The sequence below is a fragment of the Piliocolobus tephrosceles genome, chromosome X (genome assembly GCF_002776525.5).
Source record: "Piliocolobus tephrosceles isolate RC106 chromosome X, ASM277652v3, whole genome shotgun sequence".
Lineage (NCBI taxonomy): Eukaryota > Metazoa > Chordata > Mammalia > Primates > Cercopithecidae > Piliocolobus > Piliocolobus tephrosceles.
Genome location: NC_045455.1, coordinates 94,624,079 through 94,651,146, shown reverse-complemented (window position 1 = coordinate 94,651,146; position 27,068 = coordinate 94,624,079). Strand labels below are relative to the sequence as shown.

Genomic DNA, 27,068 nt, shown 5'->3' with positions numbered 1-27,068 from the left:
TGCAAACCAAAACCACAGTGACACAGCCTCACACCAGTTAGGATGACTACTATTACACACATACACACAAATACCAAAAAACCCTAGAAAATAACAAGTGTTGGTAAGAATGTGGAAAAATTGTATCTCTCATGCATCCTTAAAGGAAGTGTAAAATGGTGCAGCCACTATGAAACACAATGGAGGTTCCTCAAAAAAAAAAAAAAAAAAAAAAAATAGAAATAGTGGTAGTATACGATCTAGCAAATCCCACTTGCGGGTATTTAGCCAAAAGAAATGAGAAGAGGATTTCAGTGTCTTCACATCCATATTCACTGCAGTATTATTCACAATAGCCAAAAGATGGAAGCAACCTAATTGTCCATTGATAAATGAATGAATTTTTAAAATGTGGCATATACATACAATGAAATATTATTAACCTTCAAAAACAAGGAAATCCTGTCACACACTACAACATGGTTGACCTATGAGGACTTTATGCTAAGAGAAATAAGCCAGTCACAAAAAGACAAATACTGCATAATTCTACTTACATGAGGTATCCGATGTAGCCAAACTCTTAGAAAGTAGAATGGTGGTTGCCAGGAGAGGGGAAAGGGTGAAGAGGGAAGTTGTTCATTGGATACAGAGTTTTAATTTTGCAAGACGAAAAATTTCTAGAGCTCTGTTGCACAACAATGTGCATGTAGCTAATACTCTGTATCGTACACTTAAAAATGGGTAAGATGGTAAGTCTTAAGGGTTTCTGACCATCATAAAAAAGGATTTAAAATTTTGCATACCTTTATATTCAACAATTCCACTTTAAAAAATGTTTATTAAGAAAATTAAAAAAAAAATTTGGCTGGGCATGGTGGCTCATGCCTGTAATCCCAGCACTTTGGGAGTCTGAGGGGGTGGATCACTTGAGGCCAGGAGTTTGAGACCAGCCTGACCAACATTGCGAAATCCCATCTCTACTAAAAATACAAAAATTAGCCAGGCATGGTGGCACATGCCTGTAATCCCAACTACTTGGGAGGCTGAGGCACAAGAATTTCTTGAACTTGGGAGGTGGAGGCTGCAATGAGCCAAGATCACACCACTGCACTCCAGCCTGGGCAATCGAACGAGACTCTGTCTCAAAAAAAAGAGAAAAAGAAAATCATAAAAATATTTGATGACAGAGGAAGATGTGTATGATATCATGGGAAATGATGGAAACAGTACAAGTACACACACATATTCACCTCTGGGTATGTGATTTTGATAACTTTAGTTTCTTCTTCTTCCTATCATTATTATTTTATTTTATTCTGGAGATGGGATCTTGCTGTGTTACCCAGGCTGGAGTGCAGTGGCTATTTACAGGAACAATCAGTACACTGCAGCTCTTGGTCCCATGATTCTCCCACTTCAGCCTCACAAGTAGAGTGCGCCACTGTCAATGGCTCCTGTTAATTATTTCTGTAATTTAGTCACCAATTATTTTTGTCTGGCAGTTTTCATCTTCCACAATAAACAGTATCCGTTTTGGGGGCAGTATTTTAATCTCAAAAAATTTTATCTGAATCTATTCAGTCCTAGAGTTCAGACATCTGTAGTCTCACTTTTAAAATATATTCTTTATCTGATAATTACAATATTTGTAGTCTTTGAAGACTGGACTCCACAGTTTCTGTTGTTGCTTACTCTTAGTGGCTTATTTCCTCATGCGTGCCTACTTTTTCTTAACTGTAGGTTCTTATTCTTTGAAACTTAAAGTAAATTCCTTCAAGGAGGATTTAAGTTTATTTCTTGTAGGCATCTTGTAGCTTCACCAACTCCAGTCCACTTGAAACCAAGTTTTCAGCTTGGTGTTCTTGAGAACACACAGATATAACATGTACTCCAGCTCCAAAACTATGTGAGTGAAGGCTTATGGTTAGGAATTATCAAAAGAGCTCTTCTTATTTTCTACATTAGAACCAAGGTGAAAATCCATCATCTGTAAGGTGGCCTCTTTTCTTTTTTTTGAGACGGAGTTTCGCTCTTGTTGCCCAGGCTGGAGTGCAATGGCGTGATCTCGGCTCACTGCAACCTCCGCATCCCGAATTCAAGTGATTCTCCTGCCTCAGCCTCTCGAGTAGCTGCGATTACAGGCATGCGCCACCATGCCTGGCTAATTTTTTTTTTTTTTTTTGTATTTTTAGTAGAAACGGGGTTTCACCATGTTAGCCAGGCTGGTCTCAAACTCCTGACCACAGGTGATCCGCCTGCCTCGGCCTCCCAAAGTGCTGGGATTACAGGCGTGAGCCACCGTGCCAGGTCAGGGTGGCCTCTTTTCTACTTGACCTACTGAAAGTATTGCCAGTGAGAAGTCCTAGCTTTGTGACAGGGATTCTTTGATCTGACCTCTGCTCTGGACTTTTTGAGGCCCCAGGCCCTATCTCTTGGTCCCCATGAGTGTCTATAATCTGAGGCTCTCGATCATGAGGGATTAGCTAGGCAAATGCCAGTTCCTGCACTTCCTTTACTCTTTTGGATTTAAACTTTCTAGACCTTTTTGGCCTCCAAAGAATTTCCTTCTTTCCTTCCAACGCGGTCATGCATTTTTAAAGGCTTTTTTCATTTTATTTTCTTTTTTCCTCCTCCTTCTTCTTTTCTTTTCTTTAACATTCAACATACCACTTTTAGGAAAGCTATACTTGGAGTTTTCCTGAATATTTAGACTATCTTACCATCAGACATAGATGTCTGTAATAATTTTATAGTCAGTAGAAACACGCAAAAATGTCATTTAAAAGGCTAAGTCTAACCCCTTTATTTTTCAGATGAGAAAAGAGGCTTAGGATAGTGAAGCGAAGTGACTTGTACAAGAGTGCATAGTTAGTGACAAGATCAGCACCAAAACCCAGCCTTCCTGCCAGCCTGGTCCTTGCCTGTTAGACAAATAGTGCCGTGTGGCACCTGGGCCTCATTCATATTCAGATTCCAAGCATATGCTATTCCCAGCTCAGCAGTTTGGCTCGCCCCACAAAATGTCGCTGTCTTAATAATGACAGTTAAGCATTTAAAGGAAACTCACAATCTCTTTTCACCACCCTGTATTTTAGACCCTTCTGCTGGCCCCAGAACAACCTGACCCCCTCCTTGCCTTATTAAGCAAGTCTGCAAAAAAATCTTAACACATTTCTACTTGGTGGCCCTCTACATTCTGACTTGACCAATGTTTTTACAAGGCAATGCATACTAAGAAGATGACCTATTTGTAACATTTTAGAGTGATGTAGTTTTAAAATATGAAGGTTTTTTTTTTTTTTTGTAAGAAAGTGACTTTTAAGCCGAGTGTGGTGGTCTGAGCCTGTAATCTCAGCTACTCAGGAGGCTGAGGCAGGAGGAGAATTTGAGGCCAGGAGTTCAAGAAAGTGAGTCTTATAAAAGGCTCTATTCACAGAATAAATTAAGTAAGGTTAAGGGGCTAACTACATAAACTTTGGTGAAAATTTCTCTCCAAATAAAAATGAATTGTTTCCAAGGAAAGGCAGTCTTTACTCATTCAGAAGGAATATGGTTATGAGCATGAAAATAATTTATAGCAGTAATAAACTTAAGATAGAAAAAATACAGAGAAGATGAAAAGCAATGCTCTTCATTTTTGCTAATTTTCTAAACAGGTTATGGCAGAGATTTTTATCATACTTAAATTCAATGATTTTGTGAAACTGAGTACATAGTACATTTATGTAAGTAGTGAAAATAAGAAAAAATGTATCAATTTCTTTATCTTTAACACCACTGATGCTATTTTAAATTCTGATGAGTGTTAACTGTGCTCCTGCTCAGTACCTTATGCTGTTCACACCCAGCAGAGGCAAAAGGAGACGCAGCCACTGCCTTCAGGAACTTTACAGTCTGTGGGTGACTTTTACCTTAAGCATTCACTATAAATAATTTCCATGATGTCATACCTATAACATGTTTTAAAGATCCAATAAAAGTACTTGCCTTTCCTGCATTTTTCTTATTTTATTGATTTCCGTATGAACATTATTTTGTTTAGAGAAAAGTAAAAAGGAAACTACATTGTGTGATTATTATTAGTCACTGCACTCCAGCTGCAAATAAGATTGTCTCTCAGAAGGTATATCATCTCTTAAAGCTGTTAAGTGATCTAAGTCTATGGAGCTCCCAACGGCAACAGCATCCCCCTTAAAGATGAGCCAAGGAAGCTCGATGTGGGATATCACTGCAGTGGGGAAAAAGGGGCCTGTAATAACTGCTGCAGGGCGACACAACTGTGGAGAACATAATTCAACTGGGAATTATTTCCAGTTGAACATTTAGTTTATTCCCAATGTTTCTACTGTAAATAATGTGATCAAGGCCGGGCGCGGTGGCTCAAGCCTGTAATCCCAGCACTTTGGGAGGCCGAGACGGGCGGATCACGAGGTCAGGAGATCGAGACCATCCTGGCTAACACGGTGAAACCCCGTCTCTACTAAAAATACAAAAAAACTAGCCGGGCGAGGTGGCGGGCGCCTGTAGTCCCAGCTACTCCGGAGGCTGAGGCAGGAGAATGGCGTAAACCCGGGAGGCGGAGCTTGCAGTGAGCTGAGATCTGGCCACTGCACTCCAGCTCGGGCGACAGAGCAAGACTCCGTCTCAAAAAAAAAAAATAATGTGATCAATATGTATGTACATAATTATTTCTTTAAAGTAAGCTCCTATCAAAGGGTATGGACATTTTAATTAATTAATTAATTTTTTGAGATGGAGTCTTGTTCTGTCTCCCAGGCTGGAATGCAGTGACGTAATCTCCGCTCACTGCGACCTCCACCTCCCGGGTTCAAATGATTCGCCTGCTTCAGCCTCCTGAGTAGCTGGAACTACAAGTGTGTGCCACCACACCCTGCTAATTTTTGTATTTTTAGTAGAGACAGGGTCTCACCATGTTGGTTAGGCTGGTCTCGAACTCCTGACTTTAAGTGATCTGCCTGCCTTGGCCTCCCACAGTGCTGGGCTTACAGGCATAAGCCACCGCACGCGGCTGCGTATGGGCATTTTAAAGGGCTTGATGAATATTTCCAAACATTCCCAGCAGGGTGTGCCACTTAGAACTCTCCCCAGCAGAATTTAGTTAATAAAGAGTGCTCATCTCATCTCATCCTTGCTATCCTTGGGAATTACCTTTTAAAAAAATTCATTGCTAATTTTATAGGTTTGTGTTGGTAGCAAGCCCTAACCCTGTCATAAACAGGCCTGAAAGAAACTGGCCGTAAACAGGATTTCTGAGCAATGTGACATGCTCGTGATGACTATCACACACACTGCTAGAAGCCGTTGGTTTACTGGAGCAGGGCAAGGAAAACCTGGCCCCCGCCCTGAGCAGAAAACTGCTCAAACCACAAACAATAGCAGGAGCGGCCTGTGCTTTAACATGTTTTGGCTGCAGATAATCAGCCAGGGCCTGTTTCTCTGCTCCTTGCTAAAAATGCTGTGTTTCCTATAAGGAATGCTTTCAGCTAATCTATAACCTATAGAAGCAATGCTTGGCACTGGCTTACTGTCAATAATATGTGGGTCAGACTCTGTTCGCGGCTCTCAGCTGTGAAGGCTGTCAGCCCCCTGATCCCACTCTGAACTCTATTTCTGTGTCTTAGAGTCTTTAATTCCTCCAGTGCTGCTGGGTTAGGGTCTCCATGACCGAGCTGGTCTTGGCAAGTTTGCATTGTTTTAGTTATTGGTGAGGCTGTATATTTTACCACCATGTGTGAGAGAATAGTTTATATCCTCTTCTCTACCTCCCTGCAACTCATTCACTTCTTAAATCATTAGAGTCTGACTTTTGCCTGTAACAGTGCACTGAGACTGCTTTCTTTAGGGCTATCAACACTATCTTAGTTGAAAAATCTAACGGCCTTCTGTAGTCTTTAAGGCCCAATTAATCAATACATATGTAATCATTTTTCAACATTCCCCTTCCCTTAAGCTAGGAAGTCTATCAATTGCCCCATTAGTTTCTTATTTTTTGAAAGTACTATCTAAAATGAAACTTCCTAAAAAATTCTGCCCATTTCCTTGAATGTGTGATGAATATAGTGGTTCTAACTTTTTCAAATCTCTTCTTAAATAACTCTCTTTTGGTGAGCTATAAATTGACTTCATTATCCATTAGACACTTTGTAAAAGTTTTTTATCTGTTTCTTCTACTTTTAAGAAGATGATATTCAATTTAGCCTCTATTAAGAAGCAATAATTAAGATCTATTTTCACTCCTTAAGTATGAGGAAATGTTTGTTTATATCTAGAAATACTGAAGAGCATCAGACAATCCCTTTGGGACCTTTAGCAGGACTTTACTGTCCAATTTACTTGGGTGCTCTGTAATCTGACTTGGCAATGACCTGTCCTCTTATTACCAGGAAGCTGGTCTTCCTTTGCTCCTGTTCGTTTCCAAAGTTAAGAGGTACTGCACCACAGCTAGGGATCCAAAGTGCTCTCCCAACCCATAGTCCAAGAAAGTAACGACCTCATCAGCTCAGATGACATAATACTCAGATAATTTTACATAGATTGGACCTAGCCTTACTCTGAGAATTTCAGCTCATTCTTACATTGTTACAGCTGCAATTCTGTTTGATTTCACCCCTCACCCCCTACTTCTATTGATCCAATTACATGATTACCCAACAAAACCTAACAGGAATATACTAAAATTGTAAAAATGAACCCCGATAGCTACTGTATAGGCAATACTCAAGTGAGGAGAGGGAGACTGTGGAGGGACTCAGTGAAGATGTAAGCAAAGGAGGTAACATTATATATTTGTTATATGTGGCAACTTAAATACTTAACACCTAGCATATAAAGAGGATATGAGAGGTGAAGCTTGAAGAATGTTGGTATTTACTGAGTACTTATTATGGATAGAAAACGTGAGAAATGCTTATCTGTTGATAAGACAGCAGAAAGGTAGGAAGGGAAAGAGGGTAAAAAAGAACTCATAAAATGTGTGTTTGTATGTATGTGCACACACATGTATATATAAAATACATGTGTAAAATACATGTGTATATATTTTACAGATAGGGTATATGCTTGCATACATATGTGTGTATGCGCATATATGTATGTATGTGCATATATATTTTGTAAAAGTTTTGGATTAAATTTCCTGTGCTTTTTGTAACTTGCCTCTGAAGGCAATTACAAAAAAGGAATTTCACGAATGTTTTGATTAACAGCAGCATTACTGGAGTAAATATTCAGCTTTCCAAATTGGTAACTTCAAGAACCAACATTTAGTTTTATTTATAAGCACTAGTATTTTTGTTTAAAAAGAAATTAAACTCAACAGTGAGACAGGGGACACTTGGTTACACTGCATGGATAAACATGACCCTCTCTTGTTAGGGGAAACTGAGGCTCTCACACTCAGAGGTCGCACACTGGCAGTGGTGAGAACATGGGCGCTGGCAGAGCAGTGGACACTGGTATTCCAGGCCCCGTCCATGCACTCCCTTTGTCAGACGGGAGTCACAGCAGCCATGCTCACCCTTGCACGTGCTGGCCCTTATCAGGAGTTTCTCTAAGAGCTTTCCACACCAGCCCATTTCCTCCTCTCAGCAACCCTATCAGGAAGGTCCTGTTTTCACTCTCATTTGACTGATGAGGAAACAGTGACAAAGAGATTTAAGTAACTTGTTCACATAAGATGTGGTGAGTTCAGGTAGGGGGTCCATGGATGTTGAATGAATGCCAGGAATGGGGATTAATGGCAAGGACCGAAAACTTAGGGCAACAAGCTACAGGTGAGAGGAAAGGAGCATGTTCTGCTGAAGACACAAAGTCTTATCATACACTCTGTGATGTGTGTTGACATAGTAAGGTGCGTGAGCTGTAAACAACTAAGGTGGTTTTAAAAGAAGAAGTTCACGGATACAGACGCTTCCTGTTCAAGCTGTATACCAGGGTGAAATGGCTTCAAGCAGTGCTTTGATCAAAAGGATAATTCCCATGCCCCACCTGTCATTACCAAAAATATTCATGGAGATTTTGGCTTAGAGCAGGGATTAGCAAACTACAGTGTGTAGGCCAAATCTGGCCCACCTTGTTTTTGTCTATCCAGCAAGCTGATGATTTGTACATTTTGAAATGGTTAGGCACTTTTACACTGTTGGTGGGACTATAAACTAGTTCAACCACTGTGGAAGACAGTGTGGCGATTCCTCAAGGATCTAGAACTAGAAATACCATTTGACCCAGCCATCCCATTAATATACCCAAAGGATTATAAGTCATGCTGCTATAAAGACACACGCACACGTATGTTTACTGCGGCACTACTCACAATAGCAAAGACTTGGAACCAACCCAATGTCCATCAGTGACAGACTCGATTAAGAAGATGTGGCACATACATACCATGGAATACTATGCAGCCACAAAAAAGGATGAGTTCATGTCCTTTGTAGGGACATGGATGAAGCTGGAAAACATCATTCTCAGCAAACTATCGCAAGGACAGAAAACCAAACACTGCATGTTCTCACTCATAGGTGGGAATTGAACAATGAGAACACTTGGACACAGGAAGGGGAACATCACACACCAGGGCCTGTTGTGGGGTTGGGGGAGGGATAGCAATAGGAGATATACCTAATGTAAATGATGAGTTAATGGGTGCAGCACACCAACATGGCACATGCATACATATGTAACAAACCTGCACATTGTGCACATGTACCCTAGAACATAAAGTATAATTAAAAAAAAAAAAAAAAAAGAAAATGGTTAGGAAGAAAAGCAAATAACATTTTGTGACATATAAAACTTATATAACATTCTAACTTCAGTGCCAATAATTAAGTTTTATAGAACACTATCACATTTATTCACTTATACACTGTGTACAGCTGCTTTCAATACACAACAGCACAGTGGAATATTCTCGGCAAATGAGACTTGGCCTGCAAGCCTAAACTATCTACTATCTGGCCCTTTAGAGAAAAAGTCTGCATACCCCAAATTACTAAGAATTACTGTATCAGAACACAGGGGACACACTGGCAAATTACACCAGCTGGGTATACTGGCATAGGCAAACTTATTCTGGAACTGTAACACTGAGACTACTTTGGTGCTCTGGTGCTGTTCACTATCTTCTAATACTTATTATTCATGTAGATTCCTTTGTGGTACATACCGTATACAAAGTAGGCTGGATACTTGGGTATCCTGCAAAACTATGGTCTAGATTTATGGGGTGAAGAGACATGCAAGTTGGGACTGAGGCTGACAGGCATGATCCTTAGAGAAATGATAGCACCCACCCCCCAGTCTCTCAAGACCCCCTCCCCGCATACATGCTCAGCAATTCCTCCTGTAATTGGCTGAGTTGTGTTAGTCTGTCCTCTACATTTAGGCCTATGCACCTCCTCAGAGCGTACGCTCCTCGTCTCGTTCTCCCTGATGGGCACTGAGCATGACTTGTTCATTCTCGGCTTGTGACACCATCAAGGCCCAGCAAAACTGTGGAAAGGTGTTAATTAGCCACGTTCAACCTTGGACTAGAATATTAAAATATAACTTCAGTTTGTTTTTTAAATAAAATATGTTTACCATGTACTTTATAAAAGGTACCATGAAGTGAATTTCTGTTCACTGAGTCTTATCCTGATTTTCATTATAAAATTATTTTCAGTCTAAAATTGATAAGATTTTCATTGGAAAAGTTTATATCCAAGACATAAAAATCAAACTAAAAATGCAGCAAGCCATTAAAAATCACACAGGGTAAACCAAAAAGCACTTTAAAAATGAAAGCTTAATAACACCACACTCAAAATACATCATAAAATGTCACTATCATGAAAAAATAGAAAATGCCATCCACGATCATTAAAAAGTCAGGAAACAACAGGTGCTGGAGAGGATGCGGAGAAATAGGAACATTTTTACACTGTTGGTGGGACTGTAAACTAGTTCAACCATTGTGGAAGACAGTGTGGCAATTCCTCAAGGATCTAGAACTAGAAATACCATTTGACCCAGCCATCCCATTACTGGGTATATACCCAAAGGATTATAAGTCATGCTGCTATAAAGACACACGCACACGTATGTTTATTGCAGCACTATTCACAATAGCAAAGACTTGGAATCAACCCAAACGTCCATCAATGACAGACTGGATTAAGAAAATGTGGCACATATACACCATGGAATACTATGCAGCCATAAAAAAGGATGAGTTCATGTCCTTTGTAGGGACATGGATGAAGCTGGAAAACATCATTCTCAGCAAACTATCGCAAGGACAGAAAATCAAACACTGCATGTTCTCACTCATAGGTGGGAATTGAACAATGAGATCACTTGGACACAGGAAGGGGAACATCACACACTGGGGCCTGTCATGGGGTGGGGGGACGGGGGAGGGATAGCATTAGGAGATATACCCAATGTAAATGATGAGTTAATGGGTGCAGCACACCAACATGGCACATGTATACACATGTAACAAACCTGCACGTTGTGCACATGTACCCTAGAACTTAAAAGTATAATAATAATAAAAAAAAGAAAATGCCACCCAAGAAGGAATTCCTGTGTCTTGAAAACAGCTACACGTGAGAAGCAGATGTGTTCTGTCAATTTCTCGACCTTTAACAAAATTCAACCACAACAACAGGCAGAATATAGTTATTCCCCTCATCAGTTTATCTGCAGAGAATATAAATACTGTTAACTATCAAGACTTTGAAATAAAAAGGAAGGAGAAAGGGAGAGAAGCCTCATAGCCTGGGTTCATTCCGACTTCACAGCCAGGGCCAGCCTTGGAGTGTGGCCTGTGCTGAGAACTGGAGAAGGGGGACAGAAAACACAATTCCTGCAAAAGTGTCAGGCAGGGTAGAACCAGCTCAGCCACAGAAAACAACATTCAAACTGGGCTCCAGGATGAAATGAAAAAGTCTGGGATGATGTATAACTCAAGATGTCAGAAAATAAGGAACGAAAAGGCAAATGATGGGGGAAAGCACCCTAGGAAGGGACTGATGAGTGCTTTCAATTTGTGCCAGAAGAACCTAGTAACATGCAATCCTGCTTGTAAAATTCCATGAGAGCACAGAGTTTGTATGCCGAAAGTCCCTCATGTGAGAATAAAGCTTACTTGTGCATTAGAACTGACTATTTGTGTTGGACTGAAATGGACTAGAAGAAAGGACAATAGATGAAAAAAGAAAAAGCAGCAGTGGGAGGCCAGGACCAGAAGGGGACTCTTCAACAGGGAGGCCCCTCTTTTCCTGCACACAGGTTATCAGATCTGGGGTGGTCCTACCTCTCTTCATTGTCAGTCCCTTGTTTCCTGACTGTGGAGGAGTGGGTAAAGCCCTCTCTGTGCTCTGATGCCTGCATGACTGAAAGAAGGCTATGGGAAAGGTCACCAGGGAGGCTGGGCAATTCTCCATGTCAAAGGATCTGGACCTGTGGTGGCCTGAGGCACACTGATCAATCTGTTTCCGAGAGGCAGCTGTCAGTCTTCCTGGGGTTACTTTCTCGGGGGTGGGACCCTGGACACTGTCCCCTGGGCTCTAGGGAAGCACCACACCATTCAGCAGTTTTTCGGCCGTGCTATCACATCTCATTAGAAGGTCCTGATGTATCTGAGGCAGATTTTCAAAGTGATGACAACTGGGAAACTAAGGTTTAAGTTAAGGGGAGAGATTTTATAAACTTACGAATTACCAGGGAAGGCTCAGAGAACTTAACATAAGTTTGTTGATGTTTAGAAGGAACTGGTTGGTTATTCTGAACTTACGATTTTCAGAGAGAAATGCAGAATCCTTAGGGGATGGTGAATCTGGCCCTAGAATTTTAATACTTAATACTTCCTTAGGGGTTACTCAAGACAATTATTCCTTAAAGGGACAGTTATTTCCAAGAGAGCTCATATCATGTACTTCCTGCTTCCTAAGAGCAAGGATGAACAAGCAGCACTGTGCTAGTCTGGGGAGCTGTCTAGAGTTGCTTTTGACTGCTGCACAATGCCTAGTCTGTGGACTTCTTGGCTGTTAAGAACATTTTTGGTACACATCCATGATCCCTCATCTACAATTCCAAATTCCAAAGAGCTCTGAAAGCCAACTTCTCAGGTGGCAATACATAAACTTCTGGGGTATAGAACGTGACTTGATTTGAGGCTATTTATAGTCTTTCTTTATCCTCGGTGTGAATATTCATGGTTCACTGAATTAGTATGTCTGAGGTGCTCTCCTTGGGTAGTATGTGATACGTGGCTAATACATCATCTTGCTTTCTAAACTCCAAAAGGTTCTGAATTTCACAACACACCTGGCCCCAGGGGTTTTGAGAAAGGAGCTATGGGCTTATGGCTGTCTCTGGTTTAAGAAGAATTGCTGGGCCAGATCTCTCTGACTAAATCCAACTACAGAGAGGCACACAGATCCATTAAAGTGGAGTGTGTGAGACATCTGGGGCTAGGAAAGAGCAAGGAGACAGGAGTATCCACCAGGACCATGGTGGCTAAAGAAGTGGAAGTGGCTACTCTTTGATGTGACAGACTGCCTTTGCTACTCTTGAGACTTGGGCTCAATGCTGCTTTTACTGATTTCTCCAGCTCTGGGTAATGGCTCCTGAAGGTAAACAGGCAAGCACCATGAGGTTTAGCTGGAGACGCTGGACTGATTCTTGGGGAATCAAGTGGCCTGGCTAGAACCCGATGCCACTTATGCCTGTAACTGCCTACTAAGTTATAAATTGAATTTGACTGCAGTTGGGACGAAGACTCCTTGCATTTCAAAGCACAGCTCTGAATTCAACGAGTCTTCGTCCCAACTGCAGTTTCTATCCCTAGGAAAATTTGAGAACTCATGTACATTTCTCTACCATGGCAGCATCCACAGCACCATTAGAAGCTGTGTGTCTTTCCAACTAGATTCTAACTTCTTTGAGCGTGGGGACCACGTCTTAATTGTTCCCATGTCCTTGGCTCTTAGCACAGTGTTTGGCACGTAGTACGCATCCAATAAACACTGTGAATAGATGAAAGGCCTGCCTAATTAAGAGCTACATTTGTCTTTGTCCTGACTCCTACATCACAAACAGATATGACAGAATGCAGCTGGATAGTGACATGGAGCTGGGTCATATATGCATGAGAGTGCTGAGTATGGATAGGAGAGAATGTAGGTGTATTTACAGACCCCAATTCGACATTTATTTTTAAAATTAGCTTCTTTAAAAGCACCAAATTTCTACTAGGTTTAACTTACACTGCCTGCCTGAAGTAGAGAAAGAAGGTAGATTGTTGACGGGAAGAAGGGATGGAAAACTCAATATAATGTCTTATTATGTAATGATGTCACAAGGAGTAAAATAATTTTAGAGATGCAAAGAACTTCAGAAATCACCAAAAGCCTATAGCATATATGTGGTCGGTCCAAAGACATATATACACTGTCACAATCAAGAGTGGGACTCACACTATGTCTCCTAATTCCTAGCTTGTCACGAATTCTACACTACAAGATTGAGGGCTGCCAGCATTCGATAAGACCATCCTACTTCTCATGGCACTTCCTTCCAATGGAAATTTTAAAAACGTAACACAGCAAAACCTCCTAAGTACGCCCATCTATGATAATCTATCCAACCTGACAGATTAATAAATGAAAAACTTGTTTATTAATCAATTAGCAAAAACAAGCATGGTGATTTAAGAAAATCTGCTAGCATTTACAAATACTCATTTACATATCAGACTGCTTACCAAATTAATTAATGTGAGGTTTTACTGTGTATAAAACAAACCGACAGACACATAAGAATACTTTAGATTATTGTGAGATATTTCTAGAAGCCCACATACTAGAAATGTGGAAACCCAGTTTTTCAGGGAAAGAGAAAACACTTACCACCGCTAGCACTTCCTTCTCTTTTGCCACAGGAGCCCCCACTGCCATCTCTGCCTGACTTTATGCGCTAGAGCAATGAGAAGACAAGTTTAAAAGAGTAAGTGATATTCCTTCAAAGTTGAATATAGATTTTAAAATTAACATTACTACATAACCTTAGGACTTTTAAAATTAACATTACTACATAACCCTTGGGACCAACACATCACACCTGAGAGTTGATTCTATAGAAAAAAAAACGCCTGAGTTGTTTTGTAAGTGGAGGGTTCAAGTCTTCCCCTCTAAGGCTCTTGAGAAAACTCGGATAGCACTTTAATTCAAAAGTGCAGCGTAACCTTGGCTTGCACAAACAACTCAAAACCAAACAGTATTTTCTGGATGTGAATGTTCAGGGCTTAACCGTGATCTTTAGTTTAAGGGAGAGATGGGTGAGGAGGGGAAGGGAATCTACAAAAGGGCCATTTCCTGCTATATACAATGTTGTAGTCCTCATATACAATGGTTAGACCTGAACTATTTGAGGAAAAAAAAAAAAAAAAGAAAAGTAAGCTGAATTTTGAAATTCAATTTATAAAATAAAAGTATGATTAAAACCTCACAAAATACACCTAAGATCTATCCAAGAGTCTACTTTCCTAGATACAGACCTGCCTTCAAAGCCTAAGAAGCATGTCCACACTGTGGCATTGTTAGGTTTCCTTCTACATTTGATAGTTCTTTTGTGTTTTGCCTAACTATTAGAATTTTTGTATTAACACTGAATCTGCCTCAAGTCACACTATCAAATTTTCATATGTATAATGGTTCATTTATACAGCTACAGGATGATTAGTGAACAGAGACAGATGGCTTTTTATATTTATAATTGAATTAAACTTCTGAACATAGGTGGATATTTTATTTAGATCTTCAATAACATAATAATATAAACATAATTTCGTATTTAATTCAAAGGACAAATTATTTAACTCCTTAACCCTGACAACTTCCCAAATATTTATAAATTATCAGGTCATGGATAAAGTTATTGTCTGTGGTCTGCTAGGAAGAAAGAAATTCTTTTCAATAATTTAACTCATTTCTGTAAGATGAAATACTCTCTTAAAACTCAGGACTTCCAAATGTTACATAAACATATCCGATTTTTTTTCCATTGAAAGGAAAAGCACTTCCCTTGAAATCCCATCTTTCTCCTTGCCTTCATAGACAAAAGAAAATCTTGAAAAGATGTAGCAAAGTAAGAATTTAAACATCGATAATCTGACTTTATTTCAAAACTTGATTTTCATCCATCTACAGATGGATCATCGCCAGCATATCAAAAAGACCTCTAAATGCTGAAAATAGGCCAGGTGTGGTGGCTCACGCCTGTAATCTCAGCACTTTGGGAAGCCGAGGAGGGTGGATCACCTGAGGTCAGGAGTTCAAGACCAGCCTGGTCAACATGGCAAAACCTGGTCTCTACTAAAAATACAAAAATTAGCCGGGTGTGGTGGCAGGCACCTGTAATCCCAGCTACTCTGGAGGCTGAGGCAGAAGAATTGCTTGAACCTGGGAGGTGGGGGTTGCAGTGAGCCGAGATCACACCATTGTACACCAGACTGGGTGATGTAGAGGGACTCCGTCCCCCAAAAAAAAAAAAAAAAAAAAAAAGCTGAAAATAAATTCATCAAGACAAATGTCCACATAGCTTGACAGTTTTTAAAACCACATGTGAAAACTTGCACCCTGTTTAAGTGACCAGAGGTTCAGAACAGGATATGAGAAGGTAAGCAAGCACTTCCATAATCACTACACTCTTTATTGCCTGACACCTGTTCCCTGCCCTCATTTAGAATTTTCCAATCCTCTGGCTCTCATCCCTCTTCTCTTTTAATCTCTTTAAATTCCTACTTTCTGTCCGGCCTAGAATCAAGGCCTACCATGTGCCGTGACGCCACTACGGCCCTTGCCTTCTTGTCTTTCTGCTTCACTCACCAAGAGAAACCTAAGCCTCTGTTGGTTCAGTGACTTCCCTTTTTCCTCTCCTACTCCGAGGACACTGCGCCCTGCTGGGGAAACAGCTCCATCAGTACAAAAACCAGGCAAGCCTCAGGGCTCCCCACTGCTCACTTAGGTCCTCCCCTGTGCTCCATGCAGGCCATCTCACTTCTCACAGACACCACTTTTTGTCCTCATCACTTTTGGAACTGACTGTCCCGCCTGCTTAGAGAATAAAAGGAAAACAGCATCTCCTTGGATATGCCAGCTGGCACGGACCCTGCACGGATGCGTCGGCTACTCCCTGTCCGCCTGCCCTTCCTCATCTTTTCAGCTATTTCCTCCTCCCTCAACTCCTCAGGAGACCCCCTGTGTGTCCCCTCGTCGGGGCTGGCTCCATGTGCTCTCATTACGCTTAGGGTCCACTCTACCAGCTTGTCTTTCTCCTCCATCAACCTCCACAAAGAATGTGGTGTTCTTCCCCAAGTGAATGCCTATTTGCAGCTGAGAATCAGTGAACTCCACCATGAGGAGTCTTGTGTACTAACCATTGTAATAGCTGTAGCAAGGATTTCTTGTGGAAGTTATAGAGAAGGCAACTTCAAAAGTAAAACCAAAACATTGATCAAAACCTTAGTTTGATAAGGTTCTAAGTTCAAAGAACTCCCTAAGAATGTGCCTACTATGTAAGAAAAAAAAAAGAAATCTCATCTGTCAAGACTCAGTTAACTGCACATCTCTCATACCATTCACACCACAGAGCTCTGCTCAGTTGTGTTTTCAGGCATGATCTAAGTTCTTCCTTCGGAGATGCAAAGTAAACACCCAAGAGACAGAGCTGCTGCCAACAGCAATCCCACCAGGCACCGGGCCAGACTCTGTGATGCGCCCCCGGGTACTCCAGGGCTGCCCAGCAGCTGACCTTGCCCGTTGAGTGTGTGATGGGGGTAAAGTGGCCTCCGTGCAGTCCAGAGGAACTGCAGGAAGCCAGGAGGGGCCACACACACAGAGCTGCTGCTGAGTCAGGCAGACGGAAAGTCAGAGTCCATGATATTGGCTGCTGTGTAAGTGAATAATCTTGGTGAGGGTAGTCTGAGCAGTGTGAATGGAGGTAGCCAAGTCAGACTGATTTGATGAGCACCTGGGAAGTGAGAAAATAAAGATCAAGTGTAGATAAAGTTCACTGTTCTTTGGCTGGAAGGATAAAGAATGGTGACAGTGGGGCAGATCCAGCATGTGTGGGGCCAGAAGCTTACACAGTTTGGGGAAAACTTTCTGAGAAAGAGGATACAAAACTGTGAAAATGGGCCAGGCGCGGTGGCTCACACCTGTAATCCCAGCACTTCGAGAGGCTGAGGTGGGCGGATCACAAGGTCAGGAGTTCAAGACCAGCCTGACCCACATGGTGAAACCCTGTCTCTACTAAAAAAAAAATACAAAAAAGAAAACAAAAAACCAAACCAAAAAACTGTGAAAATGAAATGAATGCAAAAATAAAAATTTATTAGACAGAGGCAATGCAAATGAGGGCCTGCAGTTCAAGCTCCCTGACTCCACGGGGAACACCCTGGGCTGTGGGCACTGCTGCTCCTCAGGGCACACTGGGCAGGGAATTCCTGCCATGACACCGCACGTCCTCAGGGGCCCAAGCCTCACACAGACTCATCTGACATGCGACCCACCGCAGATCTAGCACAGGCATGGGTACATTTTAGGAGCACAGCAAACACTTGCTAAACATAGTGATGACGACATTCTCATCGTATGGTATATGAGGGCTCAAGTAGGAGACACACTTTTCAAAATTATTTCCCTCAACTTTCCAGAGTTTTAACACTTCATAAAGTTCACAGAAATTCTTATCACTTTGGAGTGGATGTGAGGTAAGACCTCATGGTAGGTAAGAGAGGAAGCATTTAAACAATGATTGACATAAATGATTCTTATCAACGCTAAAATGTGCAGGAAACAGCCATGTAACAAAATATGGAGCACAAAGTGACGGAAATCTATATTTACTGACATGGGAAGTGGTCCATGTTATTTTGTGAAATGGGTGGAAAAGCTTATAAAACAGTATTTTTTGTTAAAATCTCATTTTTGTTTTTAAAAAAAGTCCCACTAAAAATATATGTGTTGATATATGTTTGTATATATTTGTAAAAATGCCTGGGAAGGGGGATTGTAACAGTGATGTCTCAGTGGTGGGATAGGTGATTTTCACTTTTTTCTTTATACATTTTTATTTGGATTAAAAATTATTTACAAAAGCAATTTTCCTGTATTTTTAAAAGAATGTTTGTTGTTTTAATAAATATGGAAAAAAGATGGGATTCCTAATCTGGAAAAAATATTATGTCATTCTTACTTTGGAAAAAAAAATGAGAGAAGGCACAGAATGGAGGAGCAAAGTAGCCACAAATAAAATGACTGAACAAATTAAGTGAATAAATGCTGGAAGACAGAAAATAAACATTTTTTCCCTTTAAACCTACTCTTTATTATGAATCTGTGACCATAAACTCGCATGCCACTCTTCTGGAGACTGGAGGAACCATTATGAGCTGGTGGATCCTATGGGTCATCCAGGATGGACCACCCAGAGTGGGGTCTGGAAACCACTGATGGCCCACAAAGTGCCACCTGTCCTCAATGAGATGAACAGAGGGCAAGTGCCTACAAACGTGCACAGCACCAAAATGTTACTGGATGTTGGACCCTGCTGATATCCAAGTACAGGATCATTTTTCTAGTAATGTCAGTGACAGACTGGCAAAAAATAATTTCACCACAGCTAGTTTGAGAAGTTCAAAGCTAGAACGCTATCCTCATTTTACAGCCGATAAGAATGAGGTCCAGAGAGGCAAACGACCATTCCAGATCACATGGTTGGCCAATGGTCACGTCAGGAAAAAAGTCCAGGGTTCTGTCCACCGTACTATGCTTTTACTTCCTAAGAACTGGGTTTCTGTCCTATTGAACAAGGAGCAGTTACTTGTTACGTAGTTAAGGGTTCTTAAGAAGATTGGCCCTGACTGTAAATTCAAGACAAAACAAAACTAAAAACATTCCTTAGTGGCTTCAATTCCAAAGAACCCATAAACGTGGCCTTAACCTCCTGTCCTCAGACCTCTGCCCACATTTTTTTCTCTCCACCCCAAACTCCAAGTGTCCAATCATGCCCACTCCAAACACAAGCCCTCCGGGAACTGCCTCTGAGTACCTCCTCTGGAGCCAAGACCCTCCCCTCTCCGTCCCACAGCTCTGCCCGAGTGCCTCAGGCACCACGGCCAACTCCGGGGCCTCACGGTGTCCTCCAGACGCATGGCAGATCATAATCAATGTTTTCCCAGCGAATCAACAGAGAGGCTAACACGAAACTATCTGAAATCAATGCCCTTGAAGAAGTGACTGGTGATCTCATCCTAGAAAATGTAATCAACACGCAAATCACCACCAGTTTTGTACTAAGGATATATTCTGTTCAGTCGTTTTGCTGACTTTTGTCAATAATATATAAATTGTACAAGACATTCTTATAGCCATTATTACACATACAAACTTTTTTTAAAATTGCAATTTTTAGTTTGGTTACTTTTAAAGCTAAATATGGGATCTTAATACTGGATCTCTCTCCTTTTAAGAAATATAACCAAAAGGGTTTCTGCTCAACTCAACTGTATGTTTATTTTCATTGTATTTTGGTAATAACTGGAAATTTGGATATAGGTACCAATGACATATTAATTCTGAATGTCTCATGCTATTTTGTCAATCTGGCCAAAAGAAAGCATTTCTTGGCATTGTTTCCTGATTACTTTGGGGGAAAACTGGCAAATATTGAAACAGCATTTCTCTATTTGAATATTCTGAAAATTCAGAAATTTGATTTAAAAATTGAATATATTTTTATCTTCAGACTAGCAATGAAAATATTCTATATTTTGTCTCTTTTTTATTTTTGAGACAGAGTCTTACTCTGTTGCCCAGGCTGGAGTGCAGCGACATGATCTCAGCTCACTGCAAGCTCTGCCTCCCGAGTTCACACCATTCTCCTGCCTCAGTCTCCTGAGTAGCTGGGACTACAGGCACCCGCCACCATGCCCGGCTAATTTTTTGTATTTTTAGTAGAGACGGGGTTTCATGGTTAGCCAGGATGGTCTCGATCTCCTGACCTCGTGATCCGCCCACCTCGGCCTCCGAAAGTGTTGGGATTACAGGCGTGAGCCACCGCGCCTGGCCTCTATTATTTCTTTATTTTCTTTTCTTTAATAGTTTACCTTTATTCTCCAACCTTCTTTGGTGTTTTGGCTGTTTTTTTCTCCCTTTTTCATATTTAAAATATTCATTCCTCAAGCCCTGCTCTTTCCATTTTGCTCTGTTCCAAACATACACTCTTGCTTTGACAGACCTCTTTGTTTGTCTGCTAATGTTTTTCACGTTCAGTGAAGCAGAAAAGCAAAACATATTTTAGAAAACAGCACTGCTACATGGTTTACAGTTTCCAGGGGCTGGTCCACACCACTATGGGGCTCGCAGTGTTCAGGAATGGAGGGCTGAGAGTGAGTCTGTCTCGCCTGGCCAACAACCCAGTGCCACAACCGCTTCTTGCTGGCACTAATGAATGTACTATGTACAATGTATAAAGTTTTCTTCTTACTCAAAAATGTGGATCCCCCAAGCACAAAAAAGAGAACAGTCTTCCTTTCCATAATAGTTCCAGAAAGAGGACTAATTTCTCTGAAAAATCATTTTAGATAAAACTTCTACTTTTGGCCGGGCGCGGTGGCTCAAGCCTGTAATCCCAGCACTTTGGGAGGCCGAGACGGGCGGATCACGAGGTCAGGAGATAGAGACCATCCTGGCTAACATGGTAAAACCCCGTCTCTACTAAAAATACAAAAAACTAGCCGGACGACGTGGCGGGCGCCTGTAGTCCCAGCTACTCAGGAGGCTGAGGCAGGAGAATGGCGTGAACCCGGGAGGCGGAGCTTGCAGCGAACTGAGAGATCCGGCCACTGCACTCCAGCCTGGGCGGCAGAGCGAGACTCCATCTCAAAAAAAGAAAAAAAAAAACTTCTAGTTTTAACATTTTAAAACAGGAGTTAGGGACTCAGCAAGAGAAATTACCCTGACCCACATAAACCTGAATTGGTTTATCTTCCTCTCTTAAGTTTATACAAATCTTTTTCCATTTTAAAACAATTTTTAAAAATCCATCACCTGATATATTTTATGTCTACTTTTTCACCTCTTAAATCAGCTTCTATATCCTGAGTTGGTGTTTGATCAAGGTAACCCTTCAGAAGCATAAAGCCTGAGTGCTTCTCAAACTTTGGTGACAATAAAAATCACCTAGAAAACTGGTTAGAGTACACACTCACAGATTGCATTGTTGCAGAGAAGTAATTGTCGCTCATGGTCCACAGGACTTTCCAATTAAAATTATGTCTTCAAATTAAACTGTAAGTTATTTCATGTTGTGGAAAATTATTTGTCTGTTAGTAGCTATCCACTAAGATAATATGAAATCTATTGCACTTTCTCTCCCTGGGAATCCACTTTTGCCAGAATTTTATCCTCAAACTATAGTTTTAATTATTCCTCCTATTATGTTAGAGCAGAAAAAAAATTTCAACTCTGTTTTCTTATAGAAGTTCCTAACATCACACATTTGAGCTATAGAAGGCTGACATTCTAAAAATTAACAGAGAGCAGTTTTGGGCCCATATGAGATACCTGTTCCCTTATTTCTTTCATTTTTTCCAACCTCTTCAGTTTTCTGGCATATTCTTGAGCATCTTTTAATCCAAGATCTGTGCAGAGACGAACCAAGAAACGCAGACCTAAATTGTAAAATATACATTTAGGAAAGAATATAGGCACAATATATTTGTTAGAAGCTTAATAAATCAATGAACTCAGTCTTTTGGGATACAGGTAGGAATGGTGCTTACAAATAGTACTTTTCTCCTGAAAAATAATTATATTTTGCAATCTCTGGACCAGGGAGAACTGACTTCCTTGGAAGGAGGTTTAAAGGGTCTCTCTCCAAGTGTCCTGTCCTCACGCTGCCAGAACCTAGAAGGACCGTGGCATAGGACACTGCTGGCAGAGAACTTACAAGGCAAATGTAACATTTGTTAATGTTCTACAGCAGTTTCATAAATACATATAAAGAGCTGTAAGAGACTAGACTAAAAAGTGTAGGCAGTTTATACATATAATAATCATTACTAATAAATGTTATTACTGTCAGTAAATTCATTTTTAAAATAAGTATTATTCACACTATGTGCAAAGTACTAGGAAGATAAAAAAAGATGTATTTTACAGTTGCTGGTCTTACAGTTGACATCAAATATATAAAATAATCACAATAAAAAGTTTTGTGTTCATCATGTCTTGTAAACAATAACAACAACAAAATCTTCCCTCACTTTATACATATCACCAGATGACATATTGTTTAGTTCTGCTTGCTATTGGGTCTTATAAAATGGTATTGCTCTGTTTACAGTCTCCTGGAATTTGCTTTTTCATTCAAGCTTGTGTTGCTTCTAAAATCAGCAACATTTTAAAACATTCAGTAAATGCTAAAAACACAATAATTTTGCTTTTACATTTATAAGAATGGCCTTTGTCATTTGTGGTCTAAATTACTTTAAAATATTTTTATTATCTCATTTAAAAATAATATTTTCCTTCAATACAACTGCAATGCAGGTCAATATAGAGAATTTATAAAACATACAAAGGTAAAAAATAAAAAATAAAAGTTACTCATTACTCATCCATCCAGAGACAAAACCAAAGATTTTTATATTTCTTTTTATGCTCCTCAGTTACTTTACTGGAATTACTGAATCCAAACATTATGACTTTTTTTTTTTTTTTTCTGAGACAGAGTCTCACTCTGTCACTCAGGATGGAGTGTAGTGGTGCGATCTTGGCTCGCTGCAACCTCCGCCTCCCGGGTTCAAGCAATTCTCCTGCCTCAGCCTCCCAAGTAGCTGGGATTACAGACACCCACCACCACGCCCAGCTAATTTTTGTATTTTTAGTAGAGATGCAGTTTCACCAAAGTGGCCAGGCGGTCTATCAATTTTATTGATCTTTTCAAAAAACCAGCTCCTGGATTCATTGATTTTTTGAAGGGTTTTTTGTGTCTCTATCTCCTTCAGTTGTGCTCTAATCTTAGTTATTTCTTGCCTTCTGCTAGCTTTTGAATGTGTTTGCTCTTGCTTCTCTAGTTCTTTTAATTGTGATGTTAGGGTGTCAATTTTAGATCTTTCCTGCTTTCTCTTGTGGGCATTTAGTGCTATAAATTTCCCTCTACTCACTGCTTTAAATGTGTCCCAGAGACTCTGATATGTTGTATCTTTGTTCTCATTGGTGGCATTCTCTGTATTTCCTGAATTTGAATGTTGGCCTGCCTTGCTAGGTTGGGGAAGTCCTCCTGGACAATATCCTGAAGAGTGTTTTCTAACTTGGTTCCATTCTCCCTGTCACTTTCAGGTACACCAATCATACATAGATTTGGTCTTTTCACATAGTCCCATATTTCTTAGAGGCTATGTTTCTTTTCACTCCTTTTTCTCTAATCTTGTCTTCTTGCTTTATTTCATTAATTTGATCTTCAATCACTGATATCCTTTCTTCCACTTGATTGAATTGGCTACTGAAGCTTGTGTATGCTTCACAAAGTTCTCATACTGTGGTTTTCAGCTCTATCAGGTCATTTAAGCTCTTCTCTGCACTGGTTATTCTAGTTAGCCATTTGTCCAGCCTTTTTTCAAGGTTTTTAGCTTCCTTGCAATGGGTTAGAACATGCTCCTTCAGCTCAGAGAAGTTTGTTATTACCGACCTTCTGAAGCCTACTTCTGTCAGCTCGTCAAACTTACTCTCCGTCCAGTTTTGTTTCCTTGCTGGCAAGAAGCTGTGTTCCTTTGGAGAAGAAGAGGCATTCTGGTTTCTGGAATTTGCAGCCTTTCTGCTCTGTTTCTCCCCATCTTTGTGGTTTTATCTACCTTTGATCTTTGATGTTGGTGACCTATGGATGGATTTTGGTGTGGGTGTCCTTTTTGTTGATGTTCATGCTATTCCTTTCTGTTTTTCAGTTTTCCATCTAACAGACAGGCCCCTCAGCTGCAGGTCTGTTGGAGTTTGCTGGAGGTCTACTCCAGACCCTGTTTGCCTGGGTATCACCAGCAGAGGCTGCAGAACAGCAAATACTGCTGCCTGATCCTTCTTCTGGCAGCTTCGTCCCAGACGGGCACTCATCTGTATGAGATGCCTGTCACCCCCTTCTGGGAGGGGTCTCCCAGTCAGGCTACATGGGGGTCAGCGACCCACTTGAGGAGGCAGTCTGTCTGTTATCGGAGCTTGAACACTGTGCTGGGAGAACCACTGCTCTCTTCAGAACTGTCAGGCAGGGACGTTTAAGTTTGCAGAAGCTGTCTGCTGCCATTTGTTCAGATATGCCCTGCCCCCAGAGGTGGAAACTAGAGAGGCAGCAGGTCTTGCTAAGCTGTGGTGGGCTCCACCCAGTTAGAACTTGCCTGCTGCTTTGTTTACCCTGTGCGCATAGAACCACCTACTCAAGCCTCAGCAATGGCAAACTCCCCTCCCCCGACCAAGCTCCAGCGTCCCAGGTTGATCTCAGACTGCTGCACTAGCAGTGAGCAAGGCTCCATGTGTGTGGGACCGGCCGAGCTAGGCACAGGAGGGAATTTCCTGGTCTGCTGGTCGTGAAGACTGTGGGAAAAGCGCAGTATTTGGGCAGCAGTGTATTGTTCCTCCAGGTACAGTCACTCATGGCTTCCCTTGGCTAGGAAAGGGAAATCCCCCAATCCCTTGCGCTTCCCAGGTGAGGCGACGCTCTGCCCCGCTTCCGCTCGCCCTCTGTAGGCTGCACCCACTGTCCAACCAATCCCAATGAGATGAACCAGGTACCTCAGTTGGAAATGTAGAAATCACCCATCTTTTGTGTCAATCTCACTGGGAGCTGTAGACTGGAGCTGTTTCTATTCATCCATCTTGGAAGCTTCTCTTAGTTATTTTTGTCTTTTTTTTTTTAGATGGAGTTTTGTTCTTGTCCCCCAGGCTGTAATGCAGTGGCACCATCTTGACTCACTGAAACCTCCACCTCCTGGGTTCAAGCAATTCTCCTGCCTCAGTCTCTTGAGTAGTTGGGACTATTGGCGCCTGCCAACAGGCCCAGCTAATTTTTATGTTTTTAGTAGAGATGGGGTTTCACCAAGTTGGCCAGACTGGCCTCTAACTCCTTAACTCAGGTGATCCACCTGTCTTGGCCTCCCAAAGTGCCAAGATTACAAGTATGAGCCACCACGTTTGGCCTTCTGTTACTTATCTTCTGTATCTTATCTTATTCAGTCTTTGTTCTTAGAATTATGGAGTAACATAGTTTTTCAATTATTACTATGATTTTCAGCTCCGTACTGCCTCCAGGTAGATTTTAATTTTGCTGTATATTTTTATTTTCCTTATCTTTTTTCTTATATATTGTCCTATTATCATCCCTCTTCTTTTGCAACATTCTATTATCTTTTCACCTCAGCCTGTGACTTTCTGCCTCTGAAGTAAATAGAGGTTATGTATTTCTTGAATCTTACAGAAGGGGTCAAATATTTCTACAAATTTTCTTCTAGTTCCTGTAATAATTTTTTTGAACTCTTCTATTTTTCTAGGTCATAAAAACTATTTTTTAACGGCATTTTTTTTTTTCATAGCTCTGTACTGGCTTTCTCTTATTAGGGTTGAAATGAGGAAAGATCTATCAAGACCTTGTATTTGCCAAGAGTGAAGTGTATGGCTTGGCCTTAGTTCCTGTACTTGGTCTACAAGGATGTTGATGAAAAGATCCTTCTCCTCTTCATTAGGCTGACTTTTAAATATTCTCCTGTACGAGGAAGGTTCTAGTACCTTTCAAAAGTTAACCTATCTATCCTATACTGTTATTCCTTCCCTGGCATAGTTTCAATTTTTCCTTTTCTACTAGATAATTCCCATTAGGCAAAGAAACATTCACCTCTATTCATCCTTTAAAAAAAAAAAGTTTTCCCCAGCCTGGCAAATATGGTGAAGCCCTATCTCTACTAAAAATACAAAAAAAAAAAAAAAAAAAAAGAAAGCCAGATGTGGTGGTGTGCACCTGTAATTCCAGCTGACTCAGGAGGCTGAGGCACAAGAACTGCTTGAACCTGGGAGGCAGAGATTGCAGTGAGCTAAGATTGCGCCACTGCACTCCAGCCTGGGCAACAGAGCGAGACTGTGTCTCAAAAAAAAAAAAAAAAAAAAAAAGAGAGAAAAAAAAAGTTTCCCTGGACCTTGCTACATTCTTCAGATGTCACCCTCCCTTCTCTTTCCTCGAACTTCGAGTTCCAAGTTTTTCTTCTCTTTTTCCTACTTCTATAATTAATCATTTTGGCTCTGTTAAATATCTTTCAAATACATCTCCCCACATCAATCACCAACATTATCACTGCATTCTGCCTAAATTCCTGCTGTATGATTTAGGTAGGGCATTTGAAAATCTAGCTGTGTCTCATCCAGACTTGTAGCCAACCCTCTTGTTTTCAGAAGCAGCCAGCACACCTCCCATTTTCTGATGCCTCCAATTCCTGGGATTTCCTGGGGTTCTATGTCATGACTTGTTTTGATTCTGCTGACTTCTCCACTACCTACCTACTCCTGCAGTTCTTCTAATCTGCTAAGCAGAAAACTTTCCTAAAATTTAATTATCTCTTTGTTCTTGTGCATTTATAATTTTTTTTTTTTTCTTTTTTAGATGGAGTCTTGCTCTATCACCTGGGCTGGAGCACAGTGGCATGATCTCGGCTCACTGCAACCTCTGCCTTCTGGGTTCAAGCGATTAGCCTGTCTCAGCCTCTCGAGTAGCTGGGATTATAGGTGCCTGCCACTACGCCCAGCTAATTTTTTGTATTTTTAGTAGATATGGGGTTTCACCATGTTGGCCAGGCTGGTCTTGAACTCCTAGCCTCGTGATTCATCCACCTTGGCCTCCCAAAGTGCTGGGATTACAGGTGTGTGCCACCGTGCTCAGCTGCATTTATAATTTTTATAAACTGTCTTTTTTTGGTTTGTAGTATAAGAAAACACATGTTCAATCTGCTACGTTTTCCATAATAGACTACCTTTTGAAAT

The 27,068-nt window shown here is 40.9% G+C and overlaps 1 protein-coding gene across 6 annotated transcripts in view; it reads right to left on the bottom strand.

Annotated features, from left to right (window-relative positions):
• IFT88 (intraflagellar transport 88) overlaps positions 1-27,068 on the bottom strand; it is a 129,357-nt gene that overhangs the window by 3,935 nt on the left and 98,354 nt on the right. For 5 of the 6 annotated variants that reach the window (XM_023190630.3, XM_023190633.2, XM_023190632.3 and 2 more), the window contains 2 exons: positions 21,621-21,727; positions 13,902-13,968 (listed from right to left, as the gene is read on the bottom strand). In XM_023190630.3, coding sequence (XP_023046398.1) covers positions 13,902-13,968; positions 21,621-21,727 — 174 coding nt within the window. Of the gene's footprint in view, positions 1-13,901; positions 13,969-21,620; positions 21,728-27,068 lie in introns of those variants that run through there. The other variant, XR_002726048.2, reaches the window with a different exon arrangement.